Consider the following 26,390-nt stretch of genomic DNA (forward strand, 5'->3'; position numbering starts at 1 on the left):
TATCTATATCTATATCTATATCTATATCTATATCTATATCTATATCTATATCTATATCTATATCTATATCTATATCTATATCTATATCATCTATATCTATATCTATATCTATATCTATATCTAATCTATCTCTATCTCTATCTCTATCTCTATCGCTATCTCTATCTCTATCTATACATTCCACCCTTCCTGAGAGTTGTCAAGTTTTCTTTTTTCTAAAAACTATCTAGAGTTGAATTGAATAGATTCTTTCATTAAGCGGTCAGAATCATTGACCAAGGTTGAGTTTAATCTATTATATAAAGTATCTCCAGTTTAAAAAAGCATGCATGAATCATCTTTTCTGACTATTAATATTTAGGTGATGAAAAATTCAGCATTTTAAAAGAACTTCTGTCAGTTTGACTTGGCTATTCATACATTATTGAAAGGAAACAGTTTTTCATGAGATTCTAAGTCTGCTCTGATAGTTTTATAACTTTTGAGTATCAGAAGTCACCCGGCTGTTATTACTACAAACTGATTGTCAGAACAAGTAAGTGATCCTTACATCCTCAGAGGTGGCCAAGGAAATAGAAATGTATATGGAAGAAGATATGTTACAAGTTGTCTATACTATTTTTATGAGTCATATTGATAATTTTGACAAAAATATAGGTAGCCGATTAATCACTTAGTTTCTTTTTTGATATCATTATCTACATTCAGAAGTATAGTTAATTTTCTATGGTCCTACCACTGTACACTAACCTGAAATGCCTGATCTCAGAATCTAAGCAGAGACAAGCCTGGTTAGTACTTGGATGGGAGAAATATAATAAATTATAGAAACGTATTTCCTTGCTCTAATTTTTATCTCTTTCTTTGATGTATTGATATGCAACATTCATATTTAAAACATTTCATTGTATAATCAACGCTTATGTGGTAAGAACATGTGAATAATAGGAGTGTATGAATATTTATTTTCATATTAGTACTCTCTTCCTGTGTAAATTGGAACACTTGCTGGGGCTAAGCAACATTAAATATTTCAGAAGATCTACAGATAGGACTTCAGTGCAGTTCAGGCACACGCTCCTCTTTAGGGTCTCACACAAAGCTGAAATCAGTGAAGCATTGAGGGTCTAATTCATCTCAGTCCTTAGGAGTTTTCAGGACAAGAAAAAGAAGAACCTAAGTTCAGTTAGCCTGAGCTTGGTGTGCTTAGGCATTGGGCTGGTGATTGGCATGAGACATTAACTTCCAGCCACAGGGAATTTGAAGAGAGAGGTTTGGGAAGCAGGAGAAATGAGGGGAAGAAGTCCTTCTTTCTCCTCTTCTCCTTCTGAAATTTTTAAGTCCTATCCTTTTGTGGTTAAATTTTGCTTTCAGCTATTATCCAGTAACATATTTTTACTGATTTAATCTAATGTGAAAAGCCCTGTTGACATAGTTGGAATAATAAAGTAAATTCACTTACCTCCTCCTAACGACTTTGCAGTGAAGGTATTTAACTTTAGGGAGAATCTGCTAGTATGTCTCACTTGAGGTCTGTGACTAATTCTCATAATGGAAATCATGTTGCTAAGGACTCAGAGCCTTAGAACACAAAACAATATATCATGAGAGAATTGTTCCTGGCCACAATATAGTTTCACAGAGTGCTCAAGAAAACCCTACATTTCGGGGTAGGGAGGTGATGGCTCAGAAGTTGAGAATGGCAGTGTTCTTGCCTAGAACTTGGATTCAGTTTGTATAACCCAGATAATGCCAATCACAAACAACAAGAACTCCAGGTCCAGGTGATATGTTACCCTCTCTTCATCTCTGTGGAAACGTACACACTCACACACAGATACCTTCCCCATACACATATGCACATAATTTAATAAAATACAATCTTTAAAAAATTTTTTCATTAATTTCAGTTTATTCCCTTTGTATCCCCCTTATAGCTCCCTCCTTCCTCCCCTGCCAATCCCACCCTCCTTCCCCCATCTCCACCCATGCCCGTCCCCCAGTCCACTAATAGGGGAGGTCCTCCTCCCCTTTCCTCTGACCCTACCCTATCAGGTCTCATCACAAGTGACTGAATTGTCTTCCTCTGTGGCCTGGTAAGGCTGATCACCACCTCAGAGGGAGGTAATCAGAGAGTTCATGTCAGAGACAGTCCCTGTTCCCATTACTATGGAACCCACTTGGATGCTGAACTGCCATGGGCTACATCTATCTGTACAGGGGTTCTAGGTTATCTCTATGCATGGTCCTTGGTTGGAGTATCGATCTCAGAAAAGACCCCTGTGCCCAGATTTTTTGATTCTGTTGCTCTCCTTGTGGAGCTCCTGTCCTCTCCATGTCTTACTATCTCCTACTTCTTTCATAAGATTCCTGCACTGTGCCCAAAGTTTGGCTATAAGTCTCAGCATCTGCTTTGATACCCTGCAAGGTAGAGCCTTTCAGAGGCCCTCTGTGGCAAGCTCTTGTCCTGTTCCCTGCTTTCTCCCTCCTCCAATGTCCATCCTCTTAGCCTTTCTGAATGGGGATTGAACATCTTAGCCAGAGTTCTCCTTCCTGATTAGTGTCCTTAGGTGTACAGATTTTAGTATGTTTATCATATATTATATGTCTAATACCCACTTATGAGTGAGTATATACCCTTGTGTATCTGCTTCTGGGATACCTCACTCAGGATGATCTTTTCCAGTTGCCACCACTTACTTGCAAATTTCATGATTTCCTTGTTTTTAATTGCTGAGTAATATTCTATTGTGTAAATGTACCACAATTTCTGTATTCATTCCTCAGTTGAGGGACATCTACCTTGTTTCCATGTTCTGGCTATTACAAATAAAGCTGCTACGAACATGGTTGAGCAAATATCCTCGTTGTATACTTGAGCATCTTTTGGATATATGCCTAGGAGTGGTTTAGCTGGCTCTTTTTTATAATTAATTTTATTTTTATTAATTACAATTTATTCACTTTGTATCCCCCTTGGACCTCCCTCCCTCCTCCCCTCCCAATCCCACCCTACCTCTTCCCCACCCATGTCCCTCTCCCAGTCCACTGAAAAGGGAGGTCCTCCTCCCCTTCCCTCTGATCGTATTCTATCAGGTCTCATCAGGAGTGGCTGCATTGCCTTCTTCTGTGGCCTGGTAAATCTGCTCCCCCGTCAGGGGGAGTAAGCTATCAGAGTAAGCTATTCAGAGTAAGCTATCTATCAATAGCCAGGATTTATTTTTATTTATTTTTTATTATAATACAGGTTCTAATTTACTGAGAACCTGTAAAATACCCAGAATTGTGTAAAACTATTGTTAAGAGGAGGAAGCATGTGTGCTAACATAAGGTAATATAAACATGAAAACAAATGTTAGCACATGTGCTAATATAAGATAGTATGAACATAAAAACAAATAATGTAGAATTTTAGTAGATGGGGTGGTCACTTCTGCCAGGAGTCATTTTAGTTGCGATCTGAGATATCCTTAGAAAGTTCTTGAGTTCAGAACAAGGCTAAGGTGTCCTATATCTGTAATTCCCTTCATTCCTATATCATCATTCACAGGTATTCTCACCCTTTCTTTACCTTTAATAGTAAAATAATCTAACAGGAAAATTTAAGGATTTTAATCTGTAGAGATTACTCAGAATTACTTGGGTGAATCCATTGTAATCATAAAGGTTGTTAAAAAAAGAAAGTAAGAAACTTGGAGTTAGAAATAGGATGCTTTTTCAAGATTGAAGATAGAGATATAAGCCAAGAAATGCAGGTGGTTTCCAGGAGCAGAAGATGGCAAGGAAATTATTTCTCTCTGAACTCCTAAAAAAGAAAAAGAAAGGAAAAAAAAAAAAAACCACAACACTTTTATTTTTTAGTCTTCTACCCTGTAAAAGTATGAACCATACCTTCCCTATACACATTAATTGTATATAAAAACATGAAGTGAAGCTATGCAAAGTGAAGACACTCTCGTATAATCTGTTGTTTCTGATAACTTTATAAGTGAGAACCATCGGTTATTCTGTTTGGCTTATTTTAAGCAATAGGATTCCAACTTCCTTGCCTAGCACTACCACAAACAGTAGGTCTCCTGTCCAGAATTCTTACTGACCTATGGAGAGCTATCAGACATTATAAATTACAATCAGAAAGCAGCTATATTAACTCTCTATTAAAACAAATGACAATATCACTTATCTTTGAGAATAATAATTAATTGTAAACATGTTTGAAAAATATAGAGATGATATGAACAGAAATCTTTTAAATTAATCTCTATAATTACAGCATAAATTACATGAACTTTGAAGCTTGATTTCTTTTTTCCCTTTGTCACATATACTGTAATATTTTTCTTTATTAACATTATTATTTACTTTATTCACTTTGCAACCTAGCAGTAGCCCTCCTATCCCACCTTCTCTGCCTCTCTCCCCCACACCATGTCCTTCCCTTAGTCCACTGATACAGGAGGTTCTCCTCCCCTACTGACTATAGCCTATCATGTTTTATAGGACTGTCTGTATCCTCTTTCTATGTCCTTGTTAAGGCCACCTCACCAGGGGGATGTGATCAAAGAGCAGGCAGTCAAGTTAATGCCTGTGATTTCCTCTGTTCCCTTTACTACGGAATCCCCATGGAGACTGACCTGCCCATGGGCTACATCTATAGAGGGGTTCTAGGTCTTCTTCATGAATGGTCGTTGTTTGATTCATCAGTCGATACAGGCCCCCCTCGGCACAGATTTTTTGGCTCATTTAGTCTGCTTGTGGAGCATCTGTCCCTTCCAGGTCTATCTGTCTTCCCCTTCTTCCATAAAATTCCTTGCATTCTGCCCAACGTTTGGCTATGAGTCTCAGCATCTGCTTCGATACCCTGCTGTGTAGAATCCTTCAGGGGCCCTGTGTGGAAGGCTCCTGTCCTGTTTCCTGTCTTCTCCTACTTCTGATGTCTATCCTATTTCCCCTCTGAATGAGGATTAAGTATGTTCACTAGGGTCCTCCCTGTTGTTTAGCTTCTCTAGGACTATAGATCTTAGTATGTTTATCCTACATTATATGGTTAATTATCCACTTATAAGTGAGTATATACCATGTGTGTCTTTCTGGTTCTGATTTACCTCACTCAGGAAGATGTTTTCTAGTTCCATTCATTTGTGCACAAATTTCATGATATCCTTTTTTTTTTTTTATTTCTGAATAGTATTCCATTGTGTAAAAGAACTACAATTTCTGTATCCATTCCTCAATTGAGGGACATCTTGGTTATTTCCAGATTGTAGCTATTATGAATAAAGCTGCTATGAACATAGTTGAGCAAATGTCCTTGTTGTATGGTTGAATATATTTTGGATACATGCATAGGAGAGGTATAGCTGGATCTTGACAAAAACTATTCTTAATTTTCTAAGAAAGTGACAGATTGATTCCAACGTGGTTGTACAAGTTTATATTCCTACCAGCAATGGAGGGGGGTTGCCCTTTCTCCACATCCTCTCCAGCATATGTTGTCACTTGAACTTTTGATCTTAGTCATCTCATTGATGTGTGGTAGAATCTCAGGGTCGTTTTAATTTGCATCTCCCTGATGGCTAAGAACATGGAACTTTTCCTTAAGTATTACTCTGCCATTGGATATTATTCTGTTGAGAATTCTCTGTTTAGTTTTATACCTCATTTTTTGAATGGATTACTTGGTTTGTTGGTGTTTAACTTCTTGAGTTCTTTATATATTCTGAATATTAACCCTCTGTCAAATGTAGGGTTGGTGAAGATCTTTTCCCAGTCTCTAGGCTGTCATTTTGTTCTGTTGACAGTTTCCTTTGATTTACAGAAGTGTTTTAGTTTCATGAGGTCCCATTTATTGGTTGTTGATCTTAGAGCCTGTGCTGTTGGTGTTCTTCTGTTCGGGAGGTTGTTTCCTGTGCCAATGAGGTCAAAGTTCTTCCCCACTTTTTCTTCTAGCAAATTTAATGTGTCTGGTTTTATGTTGCGATTTTAGATCCACATGGACTTTAGTTTAGTGCAGTGTGATAAACACAGATCTATTTGCATTTTTCTCCATGTATTCATCCTGTTAGATCAGCACCATTTGTTGAAGATGCTGTTTGTTTTTTTTTTTCCATTGTTTAGTTTTGGATTCTTTGTCAAAAATCAAGTATTTGTGTGGGTTTATTTCTGCGTCTGCTATTTGATTCCATTGATCCCCCATTTTGTTTCTATGCCAGTACCATGCATTTGTTATTACTTGTTATTATTTGTTATTACAGCGTGAGATCAAGGATGGAGATATCTCCCAAAGATCTTTTATTGTACAGGGTTATTTTAGCAATTCTGGGGTTTTTGTTGTTGTTGTTGTTTTTCCATATGAAACTGAGAATTGTTCTTTCAGGGTCTTTAAAGAATTGTGCTGGTATTTGGATGGGAATTGCACTGAATCTGTAAATTGCTTTTTGACAGGATGGACATTTTCATTGTCAGTCCTACTGATCCATGAACATGGGAGATCTTTCCATCTTTTGATATCTTCTTCAATTTCTTTTCTCAGAGACTTGATTTTTTTTTTAATACAGGTCTTTCACTTGCTTGGTTAGAGTTACACCAAGGTACTTTATGTTATTTGTGGCTATTGTGAAGGGTGTTGTTTCCCTAATTTCTTTTTCAGCTCATTTTTCTTTTGTATTCAGGAGAGCTTCTGATTTTTTTGAGTTAATTTTGTATCCAGCCACTTTGCTGAAAGTGTTTTTCAGCTGGAGGAGTTCTGTGGTGCCAAAGCACAGAAGCAAATAAAACCTTTGTCTCAATGAGGAAATACATGGTCCACAGTGCTAGAATGAATAAATTCTCAAACAAACAAACAAACAAACAAAAAACAAAACCATGGAATGCAAATTGAGAAAAGCTTTCTGCATCTACACGATGCAAAGCCTATGAACAAAGAAAGCACAGACATCCGAGGCCTTGCTAACTAATAACTCATAGGGAGTTATTGCATGCCTTGTAGTGCAATTTTCATCTAATAACTCATGTCTTCTGGTAGTCAGCATGACAATCCATGTGTGGTAATTCCATTTGAACTCTTCTTTATAGTTGGACTTTGAAATTATCTTACTAATTAATAGGTTTTCATAAAGCCCTTTCATACACCCTTAGGTCCACTACCCATTACCTGCTTTTCTTTCCAACGATCTTCTTCCTAACCATGTTTAATCATTTAGCACCCAGTATCTCCCCTTACTTCTTTTTACATACGTTCTATCTTTCCATTTACCTTTAAGAAGTTTTTGCTCTTTTGGAGGGAAATAGTAGGCTTCCATATGACTTTTCATACCAGCTGTCTCAGTGTTGTCCCTCTCCTCTACCCCTTGTCCTGCATTTCCACACCCATCCTTTACTTCTACATCTCCGCCCCCAGTGTTAATCTCTATACCATCATTCTATGTAAAGGCTTCCCTGGTAAAGGAGCCTTTCCAAAAGTTCTGTTTTTACTTTCCTAGACTTCAATTGTCGTCCAATTTTATATAAAATGCAAATCAGAGAGAAAGAGAATGCAAATGGAATTATGCTGCTTGCAGAAGATATGAATTACTAAGTGAAATTCACAGTACAAGACATAGATTTCTCTTTACCATGTTTTGATGAGAGAGGCCCAGAAGTCTGCAAAACAACCCAGGTTATTGCCATCATCTGTGGTTGCCCATCGTAGCTCTATGGCATGATCCTATTGCTGGTGACATCATACTCTTTAGCTGCAGGACATGGAGAAATGAAGATGAAGTGGGGGACAGAAAGTATTATGATCATAGGTTTATGTGTATCTGTATAAAATTCTTAAAAATAAAGAAAGAATTAATAAGAAGTTGGAAGGGGTGCTATTTTCCAGAATCTCAGGCCAACTGGGAAATTTCCTCTCTGCTGGCTATCTTTCATGTTGCCAGAAGGTGCTATGTAGGCTTCTGAGAAACAAAGATGAAATGGCCTTACCCAGTACTAGAACCTGCATACTGCAATATTGCCCTAACATGGCAAGTTATACCTACTGATGGAATGTCCATTACAAAGTACTTCTGCTGTTTTCTAATTAGATTTTAAGTCCAGTAATCCTCTGCCTGGAACTATAATTCAGGTCAAAAGGCCATGGCTGTAGAACTTATATGTCTTAGTAAAAGAACTCATATGTCTTATTTTGATAAATGGCTATACTATGAAACTACTCTATAAATATAAATCATAGACCTGGGCTGCTCTTAACCTTTGTCATTGAAGCTCCTTTTTACTATGAGCAGTATAAGGAAGAGATGCACAATTGGTCAAACTGCCAAGAATATGAAATTCAGTGCTTACCCCTTACCTGGACATTTATATTGATTGACTCCTTTACCACTTAGTGACAGAGGGAAGAGGAGGTGAAAAGAATATAAGAACCTGGGAAGAGGGAGAGGTCCTGTCACATGCTGTCTTCTGGACATAACAAGAGTGTTACAACTATGATCTAATAGTAGCTAGCAACGGTTACTTGCACAAGACCTATGCAAGATTAATGCTACAACAATCCTGGCATAGGTAGTGTAGATTAACTCCACTCTTTATTGCTGGTGGTAGATATCTGCTGTAGGGGTAATAGCCATTCTTTATTGAGGATATGTCCATACAAGCAAGTTTTCATTAGATGGTACCACACCCATGCACACATGCACAGAACTGATCAAACTTCTTGGGTTATAAAGAGAAAAAGAAAAACATGAAGTTGGAACGAGGACTAACTAAGATTATAAGGGAAGATGAAGGGTGAATGGGAAGTCAAATGATCATGTTTTGGTGTATCATATTAATTTTAAGATTAATTTTAATTATGTATTTACTATTATTTATTACAGTTTATTCACTTTGTATGCCTGCTGTAGCCCCCCCCCTTTGTCTCCTCCCAGTCCCACTCTCCCTCCCTCTTCTTCCCCTATGCCCCTCCCATAGTGCACTGATATGGGAGGTCCTCCTCCACTTCTATCTAACCTTAGTCTATCAGGTCTCCTCAGGGCTCACTTCATCATTTTCCTCTGTGGCCTGGCAAAGCTATTTGCCCCCACCACCACCTATGGAAGATGATCAAAGAACCAGGCACTGAGTTAAGGTCACAGACAGCCCCAGATATCCTTACTAGGGAACACACTTAGAAACTGAGCAGCCTATGGGCTTCCTCTGAACAGGGGTCTAGGTCCTCTCCATGCATTGTCCTTGATTGGAATATAGGTCTCTGCAGGCCCTACTGGGCCCAGCTTTTCCTTGTGGAACACCTGTCTCTTCCAGGTCTTTCTATCTCCCCCTTCTTTCATAAGGTTCTCTGCACTCTGCCCAAAGTTTGGCTATGAGTCTCTGCACCTCCTTCGATAGTCTAATGGGTACAGTCTTTCAGAGGCTCCCTGTGGATGGCTCCTGTCCTGTTACCTGTCTTCTCCTACTTTTGTTGTCTATTTTTTTCCCTTCTGAATGAGGATTAAGCATCTTCCCTAGGGTCCTCTCTGTCTGGGACTATAGCTCTTAGTATGTTTATCCTATATTATATGGCTAATATCCACTTATAAGTGAATATATACTATGTGTGTCTTTCTGCTTCTGGATTGCCTCACTTAGGATGATTTTTTTCTAGTTACATCCATTTGCCTGCCAATTCTTTGATTTTAATTGCTAAATAGTATTCCATTGTGTAAATGTACCACAATTTCTGTACTCATTCCTTGGTTGAGGGACATCTAAGTTGTTTCCAGATTCTGACTATTACAAACAAAGCTGCTATGAACATAGTTGAGCAAATGGCCTTGTTGTATGGTTGTGCATCTTTCAGATATACACACAGGAGTGGTATAGCTGGATCTGGAGGTAGCACTATTCCTAATTTTCTAAGAAAGCACCAGATTGATTTCTAAAGCAATTGTACAAAGTTGCATTCCCACCAGCAATAATGGAAAGTTCCCCTTTCGCCATGTCTTCAGCATGTGTCATCCTTTGAGTTTTTGGGTTTTTGTTTAATTAAATTTTTATTTTTTTACATTAATTACATTTTATTCACTTTGTATCCCAGCTATCACCCTCTCCCTTATTCCCTCCCAATCCCATTCTCCCTCCTTTATCTCCTCCCATGCCCCTCTTGAAGTCCACTGATAGGGGAGGTCCTCCTCCCCTTCCATCTGACCCTAGCTTATCAGGTCTCATCAGGACTGGCTGCAATGTCCTCCTCTGTGGCCTGGCAAGGCTGATCCTCCCTCAGGAAGGGTAGTCAAAGAGCCAACCACTGATTTCATGTCAGAGACAGTCCTTTTTCTCCTTACTAGTGAACCCACTTGAATATTGAGCTCTCATGGGCTACTTCTGAGCATGGGTTCCAGGTTATATCCATGAATGGTCTTCATTTGGAGTATTAGTTTCAGAAAAGACCCCTGTGCCCAGATATTTTGGTTCTGTTGCTATCCTTGCGGATCTCCTGTCCTCTCCAGGTTTTACTAACTCCCCCTTCTTTCATATGATTCCCTGCACTCCAAATTTTGCTTATGAGTCTCAGCATCTGCTTTGATACACTGTTGGGTAGAATCTTTCAGATGCCTTCTGTGTTAAGCTCCTGCCCTTTTTCTTGTTTTCTCCTTCTTCCAATGTCCATCCCATTTGTCTTTCCAATCTTAGCCATTCTGATGGGTGTGTGGTGGAATCTCAGGGTAGTTTTGATTTGAATTTCCCTGCTGACTAAGGATGTTGAGCATTTCTTTAAGTGTTTCTCTGCCTTTTGCTATTCCTCTGTTCAGAATTCTCTGAAGTTGGACAGGGTCAGTGTTATTTTCCAGGGTAGATACATTTCTATTTGGGAGCACAAAGGTCCTAGCAGCCTCAGATCATTAGAGGAAACAGAAATGTTAAGCAAGCTGGGTTGTCTTTTCAAAGAAGATGTATAACTTGTATTTCCATCCAGAAGGCTGGGAATTGGATGTGGTTAGTAGCCTGATGATCTGTCTTATCTGAAGTAACAGCCCATATCAAACTACTAGGAGCTGGACATGAAGTAGTCAATAGTCTAAGTGACCTTTGTATTACCTGCATATTCAGAGATCCCCCAAGCTCCCACACCCAGCACTCAAAGTGACTAATAGACCAAATGACCTAGTGGTATCCATATGGCAGAAACAGCACTGGATCCTCCCCTAGACCCTTAAGATAAAACTGTCTTTAGAACACATCTTCTTGGAAGAAGTGACATGTATTTGAGTTGAGTCTCATTGTAATTGTGCCTCCTGTGTACCAGGGATTATACTATACCAGGGAACATCCCCCCCCCCTCCGATTGTTCTGTGCTTACAGTCATTGCATGCATCCAACAGATTGTTCTGTGCTTACAGTCATTGCATGCATCCAACAAACTGCTCGGCATCAGACTCTGGGAGGTTGAACCAGCCTGGCTAAGTCATGCTGAGCGGGGTTTCCTTCCTTCCTTTCCTTCCTTCTTGCCTGTAGAACTTTATTTCTTTGACAGCATAGAGCTTTCAGGGACTACCACAATTACTAGAGCACTCCCACAATAAACCTTTGTACATGACACACGATTGCACCATGAGTTCAGAGCAGCAGGGCCCACCTGTGTAAGATAGGGACAAGACAGGGCCCATCAACATTTTATCATGGGGTGGGGAGGGGTTTATGAGGCTCTACTTGCCCTCGAAAGCTGTAGGCGATTAATGATTTCTGGGGATGGGGGAAGTCATATCCCAAAGGGGTATGACCATTAGTAAGTGGCCCTTGGTAAAGGTAGCTTCATATTCTTATATATAACACTTATTAAATTAATGGGCTACAAGCAATCAAAACATATATACATATATGGTGACAGGGAGATATGTTTGGAGAAAGGGGGTTAGTGGATAAGAAAAAGGGATAGAAGGTTATTGGTGGGTAATATGAATAAAATGTATTTTATACATGTGTAAGAAAAGGTATAGTGAAAGAAAAAAAAATTAAATGTTCATTTTGGCACATACACACCAGAAAGAGACAGAGAGAGGGGGAGGGAGATGTTGAATATTGAGAGATGAAGTGCTTTGGCATGGTATCCTCAAACCTTAGCCTGAATCATATTCATCTTCAGGGCTATTTAAGCACAAACCTTTCCAGCCAGCATATCTGGGGTAGAAACCCAAGAAAGCACATTCCAACAGGCTTCCAAGTAAAACAGATGCTGTCTTCAGACTTGGAGATTAGATCATACAAAATAAGTACTGGAAAAGGAAGTTTAATGAACACAAGGTTTTGAGAAAGCTGGAAGGAGGGTAGGAAGAAATGAATTAAAGCTCTGAACTAAGGTAGTAAATAGAGATTAGGAACAACAAAGTAACAGAAGTAACTGACCAAATATTGAGAAGGAAAAAAAAATGACTGATTTTGTGGGCTGATTGTCAGATGCCCATATTGGATGACTGTTTATTAGAAACATCAGGAGAGCAATAAATTTGATGGTAGTCAGCTTGTGGTTGAGGTGGTACAGGAAGAGAAGAATGGTCTCTTAGTTTGGTTACATTTTGTCTGTCCAATAATGAGATGCTTCCATCTACAGTGGCAGAAAAGAGATCGGATGACGTCATTCATTCCTCACAGGTGCTCTTCATCACTCTAGACATACACAGGAAGAGAGGAAAGGCTGTACAAAAGGAAAACAATTAATGCATAAGCGAGGAGCTAAAAGACAACACTCCTTGAAAAAGGCAGAATGTAAATCTGTTACTTCCTTCAAAAGTCCCTGTCAGCATAAGTACTGCCGACACAATCATGTATTTGATTCCTGTGCTATGGCCCATTTGGATTTGAGTCCAGAAAGAATACGTTGAAATTAGAAACATGAAACAAAATATTTGTATTGCCTCACACGTTAGCTGATTCAAGAGCACATTGACTCTGAGATGTACTGCCTGGGGAGTCAGTGTTTGATTTTGAGCAGTCCTTAGTTAGTTGTGTGACCTTTGTCAAGTCGTTAAGCTCTAAAAGTCCCAGACTGACCATCTTCAAAATGTGAGATGATACCAGCTAAGAGAGCTAAGATGCTGTTTAATGAGGCAGTGGAGAGCCTAACATGATGTGAGTTATAGGAAGTACCCAGTCACTGCTAATTATTGTTAACCTGCTAGTTTCTGGAGGAACTTAATAGGCATTCTAAAACAAAACACAATTCTAGAGATATGAAAAACTGAGTTACTGTCACCCTATACAATTTACTACTACAACTGCTATGTTTAATTTAATATTTCAATTCTCAGAATTCGTCCATATGTTGTCTTTGCATTGGCTCTGCCTTAGATAAAAAAAAAAAAAAAAAAAAAAAAAAAAGGTATCAAAGACTAAATCTTACACTTCAGGTTTAGTGAGGTAGTTCCTGCTGGCTAAGTATTCAAAGTATGTTTGTAGACTGACTTTTCTTTGTTAATCTGATTCCCCACAACACTCAAATGCTATAAAAGCTTTGACTTGATTTATTTACCATCATCTTTCTCCCATGAACTGCACATTACCTCAGTCACAAAACATACTCAGCCATTCATTTTGGAGGGAGTTAATTATAGACCTGCAAGATAATTCAGATTTGAGATGGACTATGTTCAAACCAGTAGAAAATAATCTCCTATCTTTTTAGAACTTTGGGTAATGAAATATTGCTACCCTGGGTAAGATTTATAAAATTGGTTTGTGTATTTTCTACTTCTCTGTTCCCCGGGGAATTTACCCTGTAATGTTACCAAGGAAACACTGACAACTTAAGACCCATTAAGAAATTCAACTTTGTTATTTGGGTGTTTGCCTTAAAGAGATGGATTTTTTTTTTATGAAAGATTGTTTCTATTAAGCAACATGTGGAAAAAATAAATAATTCCTTAAAAGAAAATTTTTCTTCCTTTACCCATTCCTTTTGCTATGTACTTACAAAAAAATTATACAAAAATAAACATTATTGATATTAATTTAATATCTTTGAAGTATGTCCTTATACAAAGCACTTTGTTTGGTACATGGCTCAGACACTGATTTATTTATGCATACTGGCATATGTATATTGTGTATTGGCAGTATTTTCTCAGAAGATAAATTTAATGTATTCTGTGTTACCTATTAAGTCTTTTAATAACGTATCCCTTCTTATGAGCTAAAAGCCTTGATATGTATAGAAATGTACTGCCTCAAGATGAGATCACATAGAGCTGATGCACAGAGTGGATGTTTCATTAGTGATATATGACAGAATCCAAAGTAAACTTGGCTTGAGGTTATAAAACACTGGAGGTTTCAAAGCAATTTCCTGCATTCACCAGCTGTGTGATCTTGGAGAAGTAATTCATTATTTTGTGCATTCCTACATTTCATGAAGATTCATTGTGTAAACACAATAGCCTTGTTCTATGTTTTCTAAGTAATGCATTTTTTAAAACATACCCTGAATTTCAGAGATTTTTATCAAAATGATATAGCTTGAATATTCATTACACGTTCAATACTTAGTGAATTTCGCTGTGTGAAAATCTTGGTAGAAGTTCAGGGTAGGCATTCATCACCTGCTCGACATCAACGAGCAGCACTTTCTTATGCTTTAATCTTTCATACCCAAGGTCTACTATAAGTTTCAGCTTCTATCAGTCTCGGTTATTCACCATTCACCTGGATCTGTCAAACTCTTCACGCCTCTACGAGATAGCCCTTCATTATACATACTTGGTTAAACCACTTTGAGTTAAACCTTTTATCCCTAGGTGAAACATTGACTAACTTAAACAAGTTCATTTTGATAATTAACCGTATTTGTAAGTAAAGTGAGTCAGATAATGAATTATAAAGGTACTTGAGAAATGTGCACATTGAGCAGAATAGGAAACAGGTAAAGGCTCTACTATAGAAGCTACATTTGCATTGGTTATTAATTAGTAAATTCCTTAAGACAAATATAATTTGAATGGCACAAAAGACAGTGAACAGTGCAAAAGATGGTGTTAGAGAAATAGACTGAATCAGGATCACACAGGGTAAGGAAGAACATAATAACAAGTTTGGTTCTATTCTAAAATTCTTAAACAACCATGAATCAGTTTGGAATAAAGGCATCTGAAAGACTCTACCTAGCAGTGTTTCAAAGCAGACACTAAGACTCATAACCAAACCTTGGCAGACTGCAGGGAATCATATGAAAGAAGGGAAGTTAGTATGATATGGAAAGGATAGGAGCTCTACAAGTACCAAATATATCTGGGCACAGGGTCTTTTCTGAGATTGACACTCAACCAAGGACCATCTATGGATATAACCTAGAACTTCTGCTCGGATATGGCCCGTGGTAGCTCAGTAACCAAGTAGTTTTCCAAAGTAAGGGGAACAAGGACTATTTCTAACAGGATCTCAAGGGCAGGCTCTTTGATCTCCCTCCCCCCCCCCCCAGAGGAGGAGCAGTCCTGTTAGGCCACAGAGGAGGACTTTGCAGCCAGCCTTGAAGATACCTGATAAAACAGGGTCAAATGAAAGGGGAGGAGATCCTCCCCTATCAGTGGACTTGGAAAGGGGCAGGGAGGAGACCAGGGAGGGAGTTGGGGAGGGAGAGGGAATGAGGGAGCGGGATACAGCTGGGACACAGAGTTAACAAATTGTAACTAAAAAGAAAAATAAAAATTAAAAAAAATAACTGTGAGAGGAATAAAAAAAAAGAATTTGAATAATCAAATTAGAATTCAATGTAGAGAATGTAGCAAGGAATGGGAGATAAGAACAGCTTCAGAGATAACAATTAGATTTCTGTTTAAACTGTAAGCTCAGAGTTTAGGATGCCAGTGATGATGAGATGTAATTAAGCTACAATTCTTTCGCAAAGACATTCGTGATAAGAGTTGACTATTGATTTGGACCTGATCAACTAGCTCTCTAATGTTCAGTCACTGATTTGGGTTCCTAATTAGGAGAAGTAGAGGTGAAAACATGATTTGGTATTCCACCAAATTAATAAAATTTTACTCAAGAGATTTTAAAATATAAGTTGAATAGAAAGTAGGAACATTGCAGTATAAACTGAGGCTGAAGATAGAAATTCAGAATGCATAGTGGCTGGAGAGAAGGCTCAGCAATTAAGAGTTCTTATTGCTATTATGGAAGGGCAGAGTTCAGTTCTCAGAGCCACTCAGGTTGGGAGGCCCAGAATCTTCTGTAACTCCTGCTCTAAGAGGGTTGTAGCTCTCTTCTGGCCTCTGTGATGACCTACCTGTATGCATGTGTACACACTCAGAGACCCATTCATAGTAATAATAAAATAAACATTCTAATGAATTTTAAAAGTAACTCATAAGCATAGACAGTATTAGAAAAATAGTACTAAATAAAAATATATGAAGCATGAAATTCCAAAAGAAAGAAAAAAGGTGTTTCAAGGCTGTTAGCAGTGCCAATATATCTTAATGATTAAGAATATTACTGAAAGAACATTGACCATTGTAGTTAAATAACAATATTCCTTTGGGGAACTTGTTAGATGGTATTGTTTTGTCGTGGAAGCTCCAGCAAAAGGAAATGGGAAGGAAGGGAAATTTAAAAGAATTCTTGAATAAAATATAAATATTCAATCTTGATATTGCCTTAATTATTATCCTGAAATTATATAAAAATACAACTATTCAATTTTATTTTACTATGTAGGCTGACTCTACTTGTGTCAACAGGTTTTAGAAGGATTGCTTAATGATTTTTTATATACTTCAAATTGAAATATGATGCTGTTTTCCAAAGACCCACCTGCTATAGTCCCAAATTATAAATACACCTACACTATTACCACACTAGTTACCACACAACAAAATATAACAAGCTATATGCATGGTTCAAATAACAGAGTATTTTTCACACAGTTCTGGAAGCAAGAATTCTCATATCAATGTCATGATGGCATAGGTTTCCTCTGAAATCTAAGCACTTGGCTTGCAAATAGCCAGTGTGCCTCCATTCCTTGCTTAGTACTCATTTTAGGAGGATGCAATTATATCAGATTACTTTCTTCAGTCACATATGAAAAGTTTATCTTCAATTTATTTTTGATATTGAGGTAGTAGGGATTGAGGATTTTATCACATAAATTTTGGATAAAAATAAGTTTGGAAAGGATCATCCTGAGTGAGTTGTCCCAGAAGCAAAAAGACACGCATGGTATATACTCACTCATATAAACACACAACATAGAATAAACCCACTAAAATCTGTACATCTAAACAAACTAAGCAAAAGAGAGGACCCTAACTAAAATGTTCAATCCCCATCCTGAAAGGCAAAGAGGATGGACATCAGAAGAAAAAGAAAATAGGAAACAACCTCGGAACCTGCTACAGAGGGCCTCTGAAAGCCAGAAGAAAACAGGAAACAACCTTGAAACCTGCCACAGAGGGCCTCTGAAAGCCTCTGCAGTATAGACTGTCAAAGCAGATGCTGAGCCTGATGGCCAACTGATGGGCAGAGTGAATGGAATTTTATGTAAGAAGTAGGAAATAGTAAAAGCTGGAGGGGACGGGAACTCCACAAGCAGAGCAACAGAACAAGATAATTTGAACACAGGGAACTTCCCAGAGACTCATACTCCAACCAAGGACTATTCGTGGAGATAACCTAAAACTCCTGCACAGGTGTGGCAGTTCAGTGTCCAAGTGGGTTACATAGTAATGGGAAGAGGGACTGCCTATGACATAATCTGATTGGCCTGCTCTTTGATCACCTTTCCCTGAGGGGGGAGCAGCCTTACCAGACCACGGTAGAGGACAATGCAGCCAATTTTGATGAGAACTGATAGACTAAGATCAGAAAGGAGAGGAGAACCTCCCCTATCAGTGGACTTGGGGAGTGGCATGCATGCAGAAAGGGGAGGGAGGGTGGTATCGGGAGGGGAGGAGGGAGGGGCTTATGGGGGGATACAAAATGAATAAAGTGTAATTAATAAAAAATTTAAAAAAATAAGTTTAAAGAATTACACTGATAAATATGAAAATTTACAATGCTAATTTATGTAAATAATTATGACTTTACAGTGCTTTAAGTATTTATGTAGTAGATGAGGTGACTTGTGAATAAGTAAAACTTGATATGCATTTAAAAGCTGCTCCCATATACGACAGTGTTCTGGATTATATGATTTAGATGAAAATAAATTCAGTTGGTTATTTGTATGGAATAGTTTTATGTCAATTTGGCATAAGCTAAAGTCATCTGAGAGGAAAGAGCCTCAATTAAGAAAATTTCTCTATAAGATCAGGCCTTAGGGCAAGCCTGTAACGCATTTTATTAATTAATAATTAATGGGAGGGCGACCTATTGTGGCTGGTGGCATCCCTTGGCTGATAGTCCTGGGTTCAATAAGAAAGCAGATTGAGCAAGCCCATGAGGAGCAAGCAGTTACCAGCACCCATCCATGGCCTCTGCATCAGCTCCTACTTGAGTTCTTGTATTGACTTCCTTCAAAGATTAACAGTGATACCTAATGTAATCCAAATAAATCTTTTCTTTCCCAAGTTGCTTTGGTCATGACACTTCATCACATCAATAGTAACCCTAACTAAGAAATTATTCATAATTTTAATTTATTTCCTTGCATTGTCTTTGGTTTCAGGTGGTTTTTATTATATATTTCTTTACTACAATCAAATAATTCAGTTTCTTACAGATATTTAAAAAAGAATAAAGAATAACCCAGAAAAACCTTCACATCAATATGTTCTGATGTGAGGCAGAACTCGCATCAGAACCAGATAACTGACATTGAAAGTCATGATCAATCTCTATTGCTCCATTATTCTCGGTATATGTCAAGAGGAAAATATGACAATAATTTTTAGCAGAGGTTCAGAGGGAGGAAGTGCATACACAACATACCCTCAATGTAATGAGTAGTTTATTGCAAACATGCGGGTAGGTATTAAGCTTCATGCTGCCTTTCAGTTTCTACTCAGAACTTCAACACTAAGCCTGGAACATAACCTTCCTAAAATTTGAGTCTTCTAGTTCCATTTACCAGGGCCATCCCATGAGCCCAGCTTTCCAAATGTAAAGAGACTGGATCTCTACAGCTGAGTCAAGGAATAATTTTTAACTGTATGTAGGTATTTCATATCTTGTGTAATACGAAGCTATCAATATCAATTTTTTTGAAGAAGTTAACAAGACAATTGCTGGCTATCAGATGTAAGTGATGGCCTCTTTAAGGCATACAATAAAGTGGAGGCAAATCTATAATCTGGAAAAAAAAATGTTTTGCATGCTTAAGTGAGCCAATGTTACAAAAGTAAATTTGAAACTTTTTATTGGTGTTTTGGAGTTTTTTTTTTTTTAATATTAGTTATTTGAGAAAGCCTTACAATGGGTTTGATCATCTTGACCCTCCCTCTGCCAACTCTTCCAGAATCCTCCCTTTTCTTCACTGTCTTAGTTGGGGTCCCATTGCTGTGATAAACAGTATAACCAAATGCACCTTGGGAGGAAAGGGTTTGTTTCCTTTAAGAGCTTGACCACCACTGAGGAAAGTCGGGGCAGCAACTGAAGCAGAGGCTGGAAGAACACCGATCACCTGGCTGCTGCTCTGGGTTCGCTCAGTCTGCTGCCTTATAACATCATCGACCACAAGATCAGGCTGGTTGGCATATCCTACAGTGAGTGGAGCTCTCCTCTATCAGTCATCAGTCAAGAAAATGTTCCGTATTTTGCCCACAGGACCATCTCTAGGTGGAATTTTATCAGTTGACATTCCTTCTTCCCAAATGACTCTAGGTATGTCAAGTTGACAAAAACAAACAAACAAACAAAAAAAAAAATCACTAAAAGCTGAGATTTGTCAACAGCTCCATAGGTAGGAATGAAACTTCCTGCCTATCTCTGTCCATACCACCCTGGGATTTACTAATTTTTGTTCATATGTATTAATGAATATATTTAGATAACAGAGAAGAAATGTTTGCCAAGGATTTCGTATTAATCTTAAAAATTCAAATAATTATCAGAAATGTTCCGTTTAAAAAAAATTACCATGTAAAAGCAATGGCAGGTAAAAGAAAAAGCAGGCTTCTTTGTCAGTGAACAAATGAGGCCTAGAGAGCTGTGAATACAGACCAACACAAAATTGTAATCTCTATTTAAACATTATGAGAGGATTTGGGCGGAGTACTAATTTTTGTCACTTCATTATTTGATTCTTCAGAGTGAACTTTGTAGATGACAATGTCATACTGAAATGTTAAAATATTGGATATAACTTACCATGCTTAGGGTTCCAGCATGTTATTAATTTATTTTATCTTTCATTATACTACTCTTAACTCAAAGCCACGGCTCTTATCCACACAGTGAACAAGAGATAGTGTATTTCTAGAGCCATGTTTCAGTGACAGTGGTCTAATAATATGGATTTAAGTTACCCAGGTTATATGTGTGGAAGTAATTCCGTGAAGTGTTTATAGTTAACAGAAAAAAAGAGTTATGAATCAAAAAAATTTACAAAATACATCAGTAAGCACACCAGCAAATCAGGTTACAGCAATGTTACCTGACATCTCAAACAAATCAAAGGGCCTCATTAGCGATCAGGGAAATGCAAATCTAAACGACCCTGAGATTTCACCTTACACCCATCAGAATGGTCAACATCAAAAACTCAAGTGACAACACATGCTGGAGAGGTTGTGGAGAAAGGGGAACCCTCTTCCACTGCTGGTGGGAATGTAAACTTGTACAACCACTCTGGAAATCAATCTGGCGTTTTCTCAGACAACTAGGAATAGCGTTTCCTCAAGATCTAGCTATACCACTCCTAGGCATATATCCAAAAGAGGCTCAAGTACACAATTAGGACATTTGCTCAACCATGTTTGTAGCAGCTTTATTTGTAATAGCCAGAAGCTGGAAACAGCCCAGATGTCCCTCAACTGAAGAATGGATGCAGAAATTGTGGTACATCTACACAATGGAATATTACTCAGCAATGAAAAATAAGGAAACCATGAAATTTGCAGGTAAATGGTGGGTACTGAAAAGGATCATCTTGAGTGAGCTTTCCCAGAAGCAGAAAGACACACACAGTATATACTCATTCATATAAACATATAATATAAGATAAACCTACTAAAATCTGCACATCTAAAGAAACTAATCATGAGGGAGGACTCTGACTAAAATGCTCAAGCCCCATTCCAAAAGGCAAAGAAGATGGACATCAGAAGAAGAAGAAGAAAACAAGAAACAAGCTAGGAACCTGCCACAGAGGGTCTCTGGAAGGCTCTGCCCTGCAGACTATCAAAGCAGATGCTGAGACTTGTGGCCAACTGTTGGGCAGAGTGCATGGAATCTTATGTAAGAAGTGGGAAATAGTAAGAGCTAGAGAGGACAGGAACTCCACAAGAAGAACAACAGAACCAGAAAATTTGAACACAGTAGTCTTCCCAGAGACTCATACTCCAACCAAGTACTAGGCATGGAAATAACCTAGAACCCCTGCACAGATGTAGCCCATGGCAGTTCAGTGTCCAAGTGGTTTCCATAGTAATGGGAAGAGAGACTGCCTCTGACCTAATCTGACTGGCCTGCTCTTTGATCACCTCCCCTGAGGAGAGAGCAGCCTTACCAGGCCACAGAAGATGACAATGCAGCCACTCCTGATGAGATCTGATAGAGTAGGAACAGAAGGAAGGAGAGGGGGACCTTCCCTCTCTTGGGGACTTGGGGAGGGGCATGCGTGAAGAAGGGGGAGGGAAAGTAGGATCAGGAGGTGAGGAGGGAGGGGTTTATGGAGGATACAATGTGAATAAAGTGTAATTAATAAAAGTTTAAAAAATAAAAATAAAAACCTCAAACTTTTTATCTGTTTTTCAATATATATCAGTGTTAGGTCTGGCTAGTAGCAGGATGCCTTTGAGCAGACTTGTGTGTGTGTGTGTGTGTGTGTGTGTGTGTGTGTGGTGTGTGTGTGTTTATGTGTTTGTTGTTTCATTTATGAGAGATAGCTTACAAGTTAAGTCAGTTGCCAACATATTAAATTTTTTGTGATATTTTTTTTCTAAAATCTGTCATTCTATTTTATTTTGAAAAGATTGTGTGATTGATATCAATTACATCAAATCCCTAGAATGGTTATGACAGAATTAGTCTTGTTTCTATAAACATCACTGCCTATAAAAACGTATCATAGCATCTTTAATTTCTCCATTCATAATAACTCTGACATGTATAATCATTACTTATGCATTACTTTCTGTTGCTATTAATTCAACATTAAGAATTAATCTTTGTATAAGAACACCGAATCTACCCAATATCCTAATATTTTACATATGTATTAATAGACAATTTCGAGTTTTTGTGGATAGAATACCATCAGAAAGGAGTCCTCTTGAAAAATGTCTATTGAGGTTATTTCTTGTTATTTTGTTCTCCCCTTAGCTCTTTATGATAAAACATCCTGTCTAGAGTCATTTTCTTTTCATATTTCAAGAAAAATTGCCTGCTCACATTTATTTTTGCTTTTACAGATTGTAAAGAGTTAGAGAAAATAATCAGATCTTTGCATATCTGCTATTTTAAAGCTTTGTAAGGATCCAATATTCACTCACCACACACTAATAATAATAATAGTAATAATAATAATAATAATAACTGAATCACCTTTCCTTTGCTTCCAATGACAATATACTGTGGGATTGGGTAATGTCCATGCTATTAAGTAACATTTACAATCATCACCTCTTCCCTTTTCAGGACATCGAATCCCTAACTGGAGGGCTGACTGGTTCTAAGGGGGCTGAGCCGCCGGTAAGTTAAACCCTTTATTAAATATAAATGTTACACTGAACTAAGAGTTAACGTATATCATGTGTCATGTGTTGAGGCTTATTAAAATACAATGTTGATTTTAGGGGTAATGTTCTGGCTTACAAATGGTACCTTCTCAAATAGTTAATCTACATTCAATACTGGTAGCATAAAAATAATTAGTGTTCTGGCTTATTGGTGCAAACTTTCCTAGCATATACAATGCCCTAGATTCAATTCCCACTATGAAAGAGGAAAAAAAAGAATAAATTTTTTTTAGAAATCATGATCACTTTTTACTTTAATAATAAGCTTAAGTAACTTGAGAATTTATGGTTCTAAATTTGAGTGTTAGGTTTGAGTTTCACAGTATTTTGATTTTACAGAAAAAAATTGCAATCATGCAATTCTTTGTGTTGACTGTTGATATTGTTGTTTCTTTCCTAATTACCCCAAAGTGTCTTTTAGATAATTTAGGAATGAGTTCTCAAGTTTTTAGGAATATATATTTGTATTTTTCTATGTTAAAATGTGGTGTATACGTGTGTGTGCATGTTTGCGCATATACGGGCACATGTCAGGGGATACATGCACATGGGTGTCCCGCGGTAAATGTGAGGAGTAACCCTCGAGAGCTCTTCTGTCTTTTTAATGAGGTACAGTCTCTCCTGAAGAAGCAGAAGTCTTTTCCCTAGCCTTTCCTATTAGCTAGCTGGCTCTGATGATCCCCTGTGTTTATCTTCCAAATCTACTGGTGGGCACCATGTCAACCTGGCATTTACACAGGTTCTGGGTACTCAAACGCTGGCCCAAATATTTGTGTGGCAAGTGATTAATCACTTAACAGTTTCCAGAGCTCTTGAGGGTAAATTTTCAGTTGTAAGAGCAACTTGATGTATTGAAACATCATAGATTTTTTTTTTCCTGAGCATTTGATTTCAGCAGACATTAATTAATATGACTTCCCTGTGATGTCAGGCTTGAGAAACAAAATTCAAAATATGTAAATCAAGTAATAAGTAATATTCAGTTTATGTTAGTAAATGGTCAATGAATGAACTTACATCACATATTTAATTATGGTGAGATTTAATGAGTTATATGCATGCGCTGGCTAATTTTATCAACTTGACATAAGTCTGAATGGAGGGAACCTCAATTAAGGAAATGCCTCCATAAAAATCCAACTCTAGGGCATCTTCTTAATTACTGATATATCTGGAAACACCCAACCCAGTGTGGGTGGTGCCATCCCTGGGCTGGTAGTCCTGGGTTCTATAGTAAAGCAAACTGGGCTGTAATCCCAGTACTCTGGGATGCAGAGGCAGGCGGATCTCTGAGTTTAAGGCCAGCCCTGGTCTACAAAGTGAGTCCATTATAGGCAAGGCTACACAATGAAACCCTGTCTCAAAAAAACAAACCAAACCAAACAAACAGAAAACAAAAAGAAAGAAAAATGCTGAGCAAGCCTCCTCATGGCATTTGCATGAGCTCCTTTCCCCTGGTTTCTCCCCTGTGTGTATGCTCCTGTCCTGACTTCCTTCAGTGATGGGCCACTGTATGTGGCAGCATAAACCAAATAAATCTTTTTCCTCCTTATCTTGCTTTTGGTCCCGGTGTTTCACCATAGTGATTCCATAACTAGGTCAACTCATAGCTCAAGTTTGTCAGATTTAGATAAATTAAATTTATCTGTTAAAGCATAAGTGAATGTTAAAAGATAATTTTTGTTTGCAGCTGTTTCCTGTTTCCCGCTCAGCGGTATTTACCATTCCCTTTCTGTGCTCATCATCTATATTGATACAGGAAATATGTTCTGGTCTCAGATAGCTACTTACAATATCCAGAGAAACTCCAGCACTATGGTATATGGAAAGATGAATCATAAGTGAACCCGTGACAGCCAACTGACATGACTGGCATATGACGTTATACTTAAATGTTTTAAGTGACTGCTCAGGGGATATATTTTCACTTTCTACTTTATATGGTACATGAACACACAAACAGCTACATCAGAATAAATTTGTCCTCTTCAATCACTACCGTTACCTGTTCACTAACTTCTACAAGAACTGTGTAAGTGGAGACTAGCTGACTTGAAAAGGATTTGGTCCCCATTCCTAACAAAACTAGACTCCTTACTTCTGCAAGTGGTGTAAAAAATCTTGTCTAACACTTACATGTAAAAATGAATTATTTCTCTAGTAACAAACTATAGAAATGAACCATCCCTCATCCAGTCTTTATATGAAGGTTATGTGCCTAGTCTTATTGTAACTTGTTTTGCCATATTTGATTGATATCCCTGGGAGGCTTGCTCTCTATTGAAAAGAAACTGAAGATTACTGGATCTGGGGAAGAGGAGAAGTAGAAGGGACTAGAAAGAAAGAGGGACAGGAAACTGTGGTCAGGATGTAAAATAGGAGAGAAAAATAAATAATTTAAAAATGCATTACTTCATCATATCATTTAAGAAAGCATGCTTTCCTGTATGAGTGGGAAAGTAGGATAGCTATTAAAAGAAACCATTTTTAGTGGGAAAGGATCATGGGAAAAAATATATTCTAATGTCGACTCTTATAGATACCTTATCACCAAAAAGAAGGAAGTATTTGTTATGAAACTTTGGATACTGTGTAGAAAAATATATATGTGGTTTCAATTTTTACCTTTTTATATTGGTTTTCCTTTAATGTTTTTTAAATATATAATTTTAAAATACAGGTTGTTTATCCCAAATATTTACCTGATAATTAGTATTTTAGAGTTATGCTTTTTAATTTTTGTTTGAAGTTTTTCTGTGGGGTACAGGGTTTCTCTGCATAAGAGCTCTGGCTGTTCTTGACTTGCTTTGTAGACCAGGATGGCCTGGAACTCACAGAGAGAGATCCACCTGCCCCTGCCTTCCTGAGTGCTGGCTTTAAAGGCATGCTGCACCATATCAGCTATAGGTCATCTATAATACAGGTACATTCTGTATAGACATTGGTTATACTTTATTGAAAAAGTCTGTGACTCTTAAATATGAATTTAATTCATTTTAGAAGTATTTCAATTTCCATTTCTTTAAATAATCAGATGTACAATAATACAATTCAAGGAAGAAATGTACTTTTTGGCAGAAACTTTAAACATTTAAAGAATACATATCATGTTATTGAGTTTCAGAGAATATCATAACTGAAACCATAAATTATTATTTGGAAACAGATGAAGGTATTGAAAAGTAATCTATTTATTAGTGACATGAAGCAAACAAAAATCTTTAAGGAAATAATATTGATTTTGGAATGGAGAAACAAAAATCAGGCCATACCAAACTTATAAGATATACTTAATATAATACTTTGACAAAAATTCATAGCATGAATGCTCATTTTAGTCAAAGCAATATACCCTAAATCTGTAACTTGTTTCCACTTTTAATAAAGAGAAAGCAGATGAATTTAAACCCAAATCCAACAGAAAAATAAAACAAAAAGTTAACTATATCAATGAAATTGAAATGAAAAGAGAAAAATATAGGAATACCACAAATTAATACTAAAATAATTCTACCTTGTAATTTTCTTCTTACATAA

General features: G+C 37.5%; 1 protein-coding gene across 4 annotated transcripts in view; it reads left to right on the top strand.

The window, feature by feature from the left end:
- Ppfia2 (PTPRF interacting protein alpha 2) overlaps window positions 1–26,390 on the top strand; it is a 504,690-nt gene that overhangs the window by 70,362 nt on the left and 407,938 nt on the right. For all 4 annotated transcript variants that reach the window (XM_055625946.1, XM_055625947.1, XM_055625948.1 and 1 more), the window contains exon 3: window positions 22,753–22,806. In XM_055625946.1, coding sequence (XP_055481921.1) covers window positions 22,753–22,806 — 54 coding nt within the window. The remainder of the gene's footprint in view (window positions 1–22,752; window positions 22,807–26,390) is intronic.

The sequence above is a fragment of the Psammomys obesus genome, unplaced genomic scaffold, assembly GCF_907164565.1.
Source record: "Psammomys obesus unplaced genomic scaffold, mPsaObe1.curated_primary_1811, whole genome shotgun sequence".
NCBI classification, from domain to species: Eukaryota; Metazoa; Chordata; class Mammalia; order Rodentia; family Muridae; genus Psammomys; species Psammomys obesus.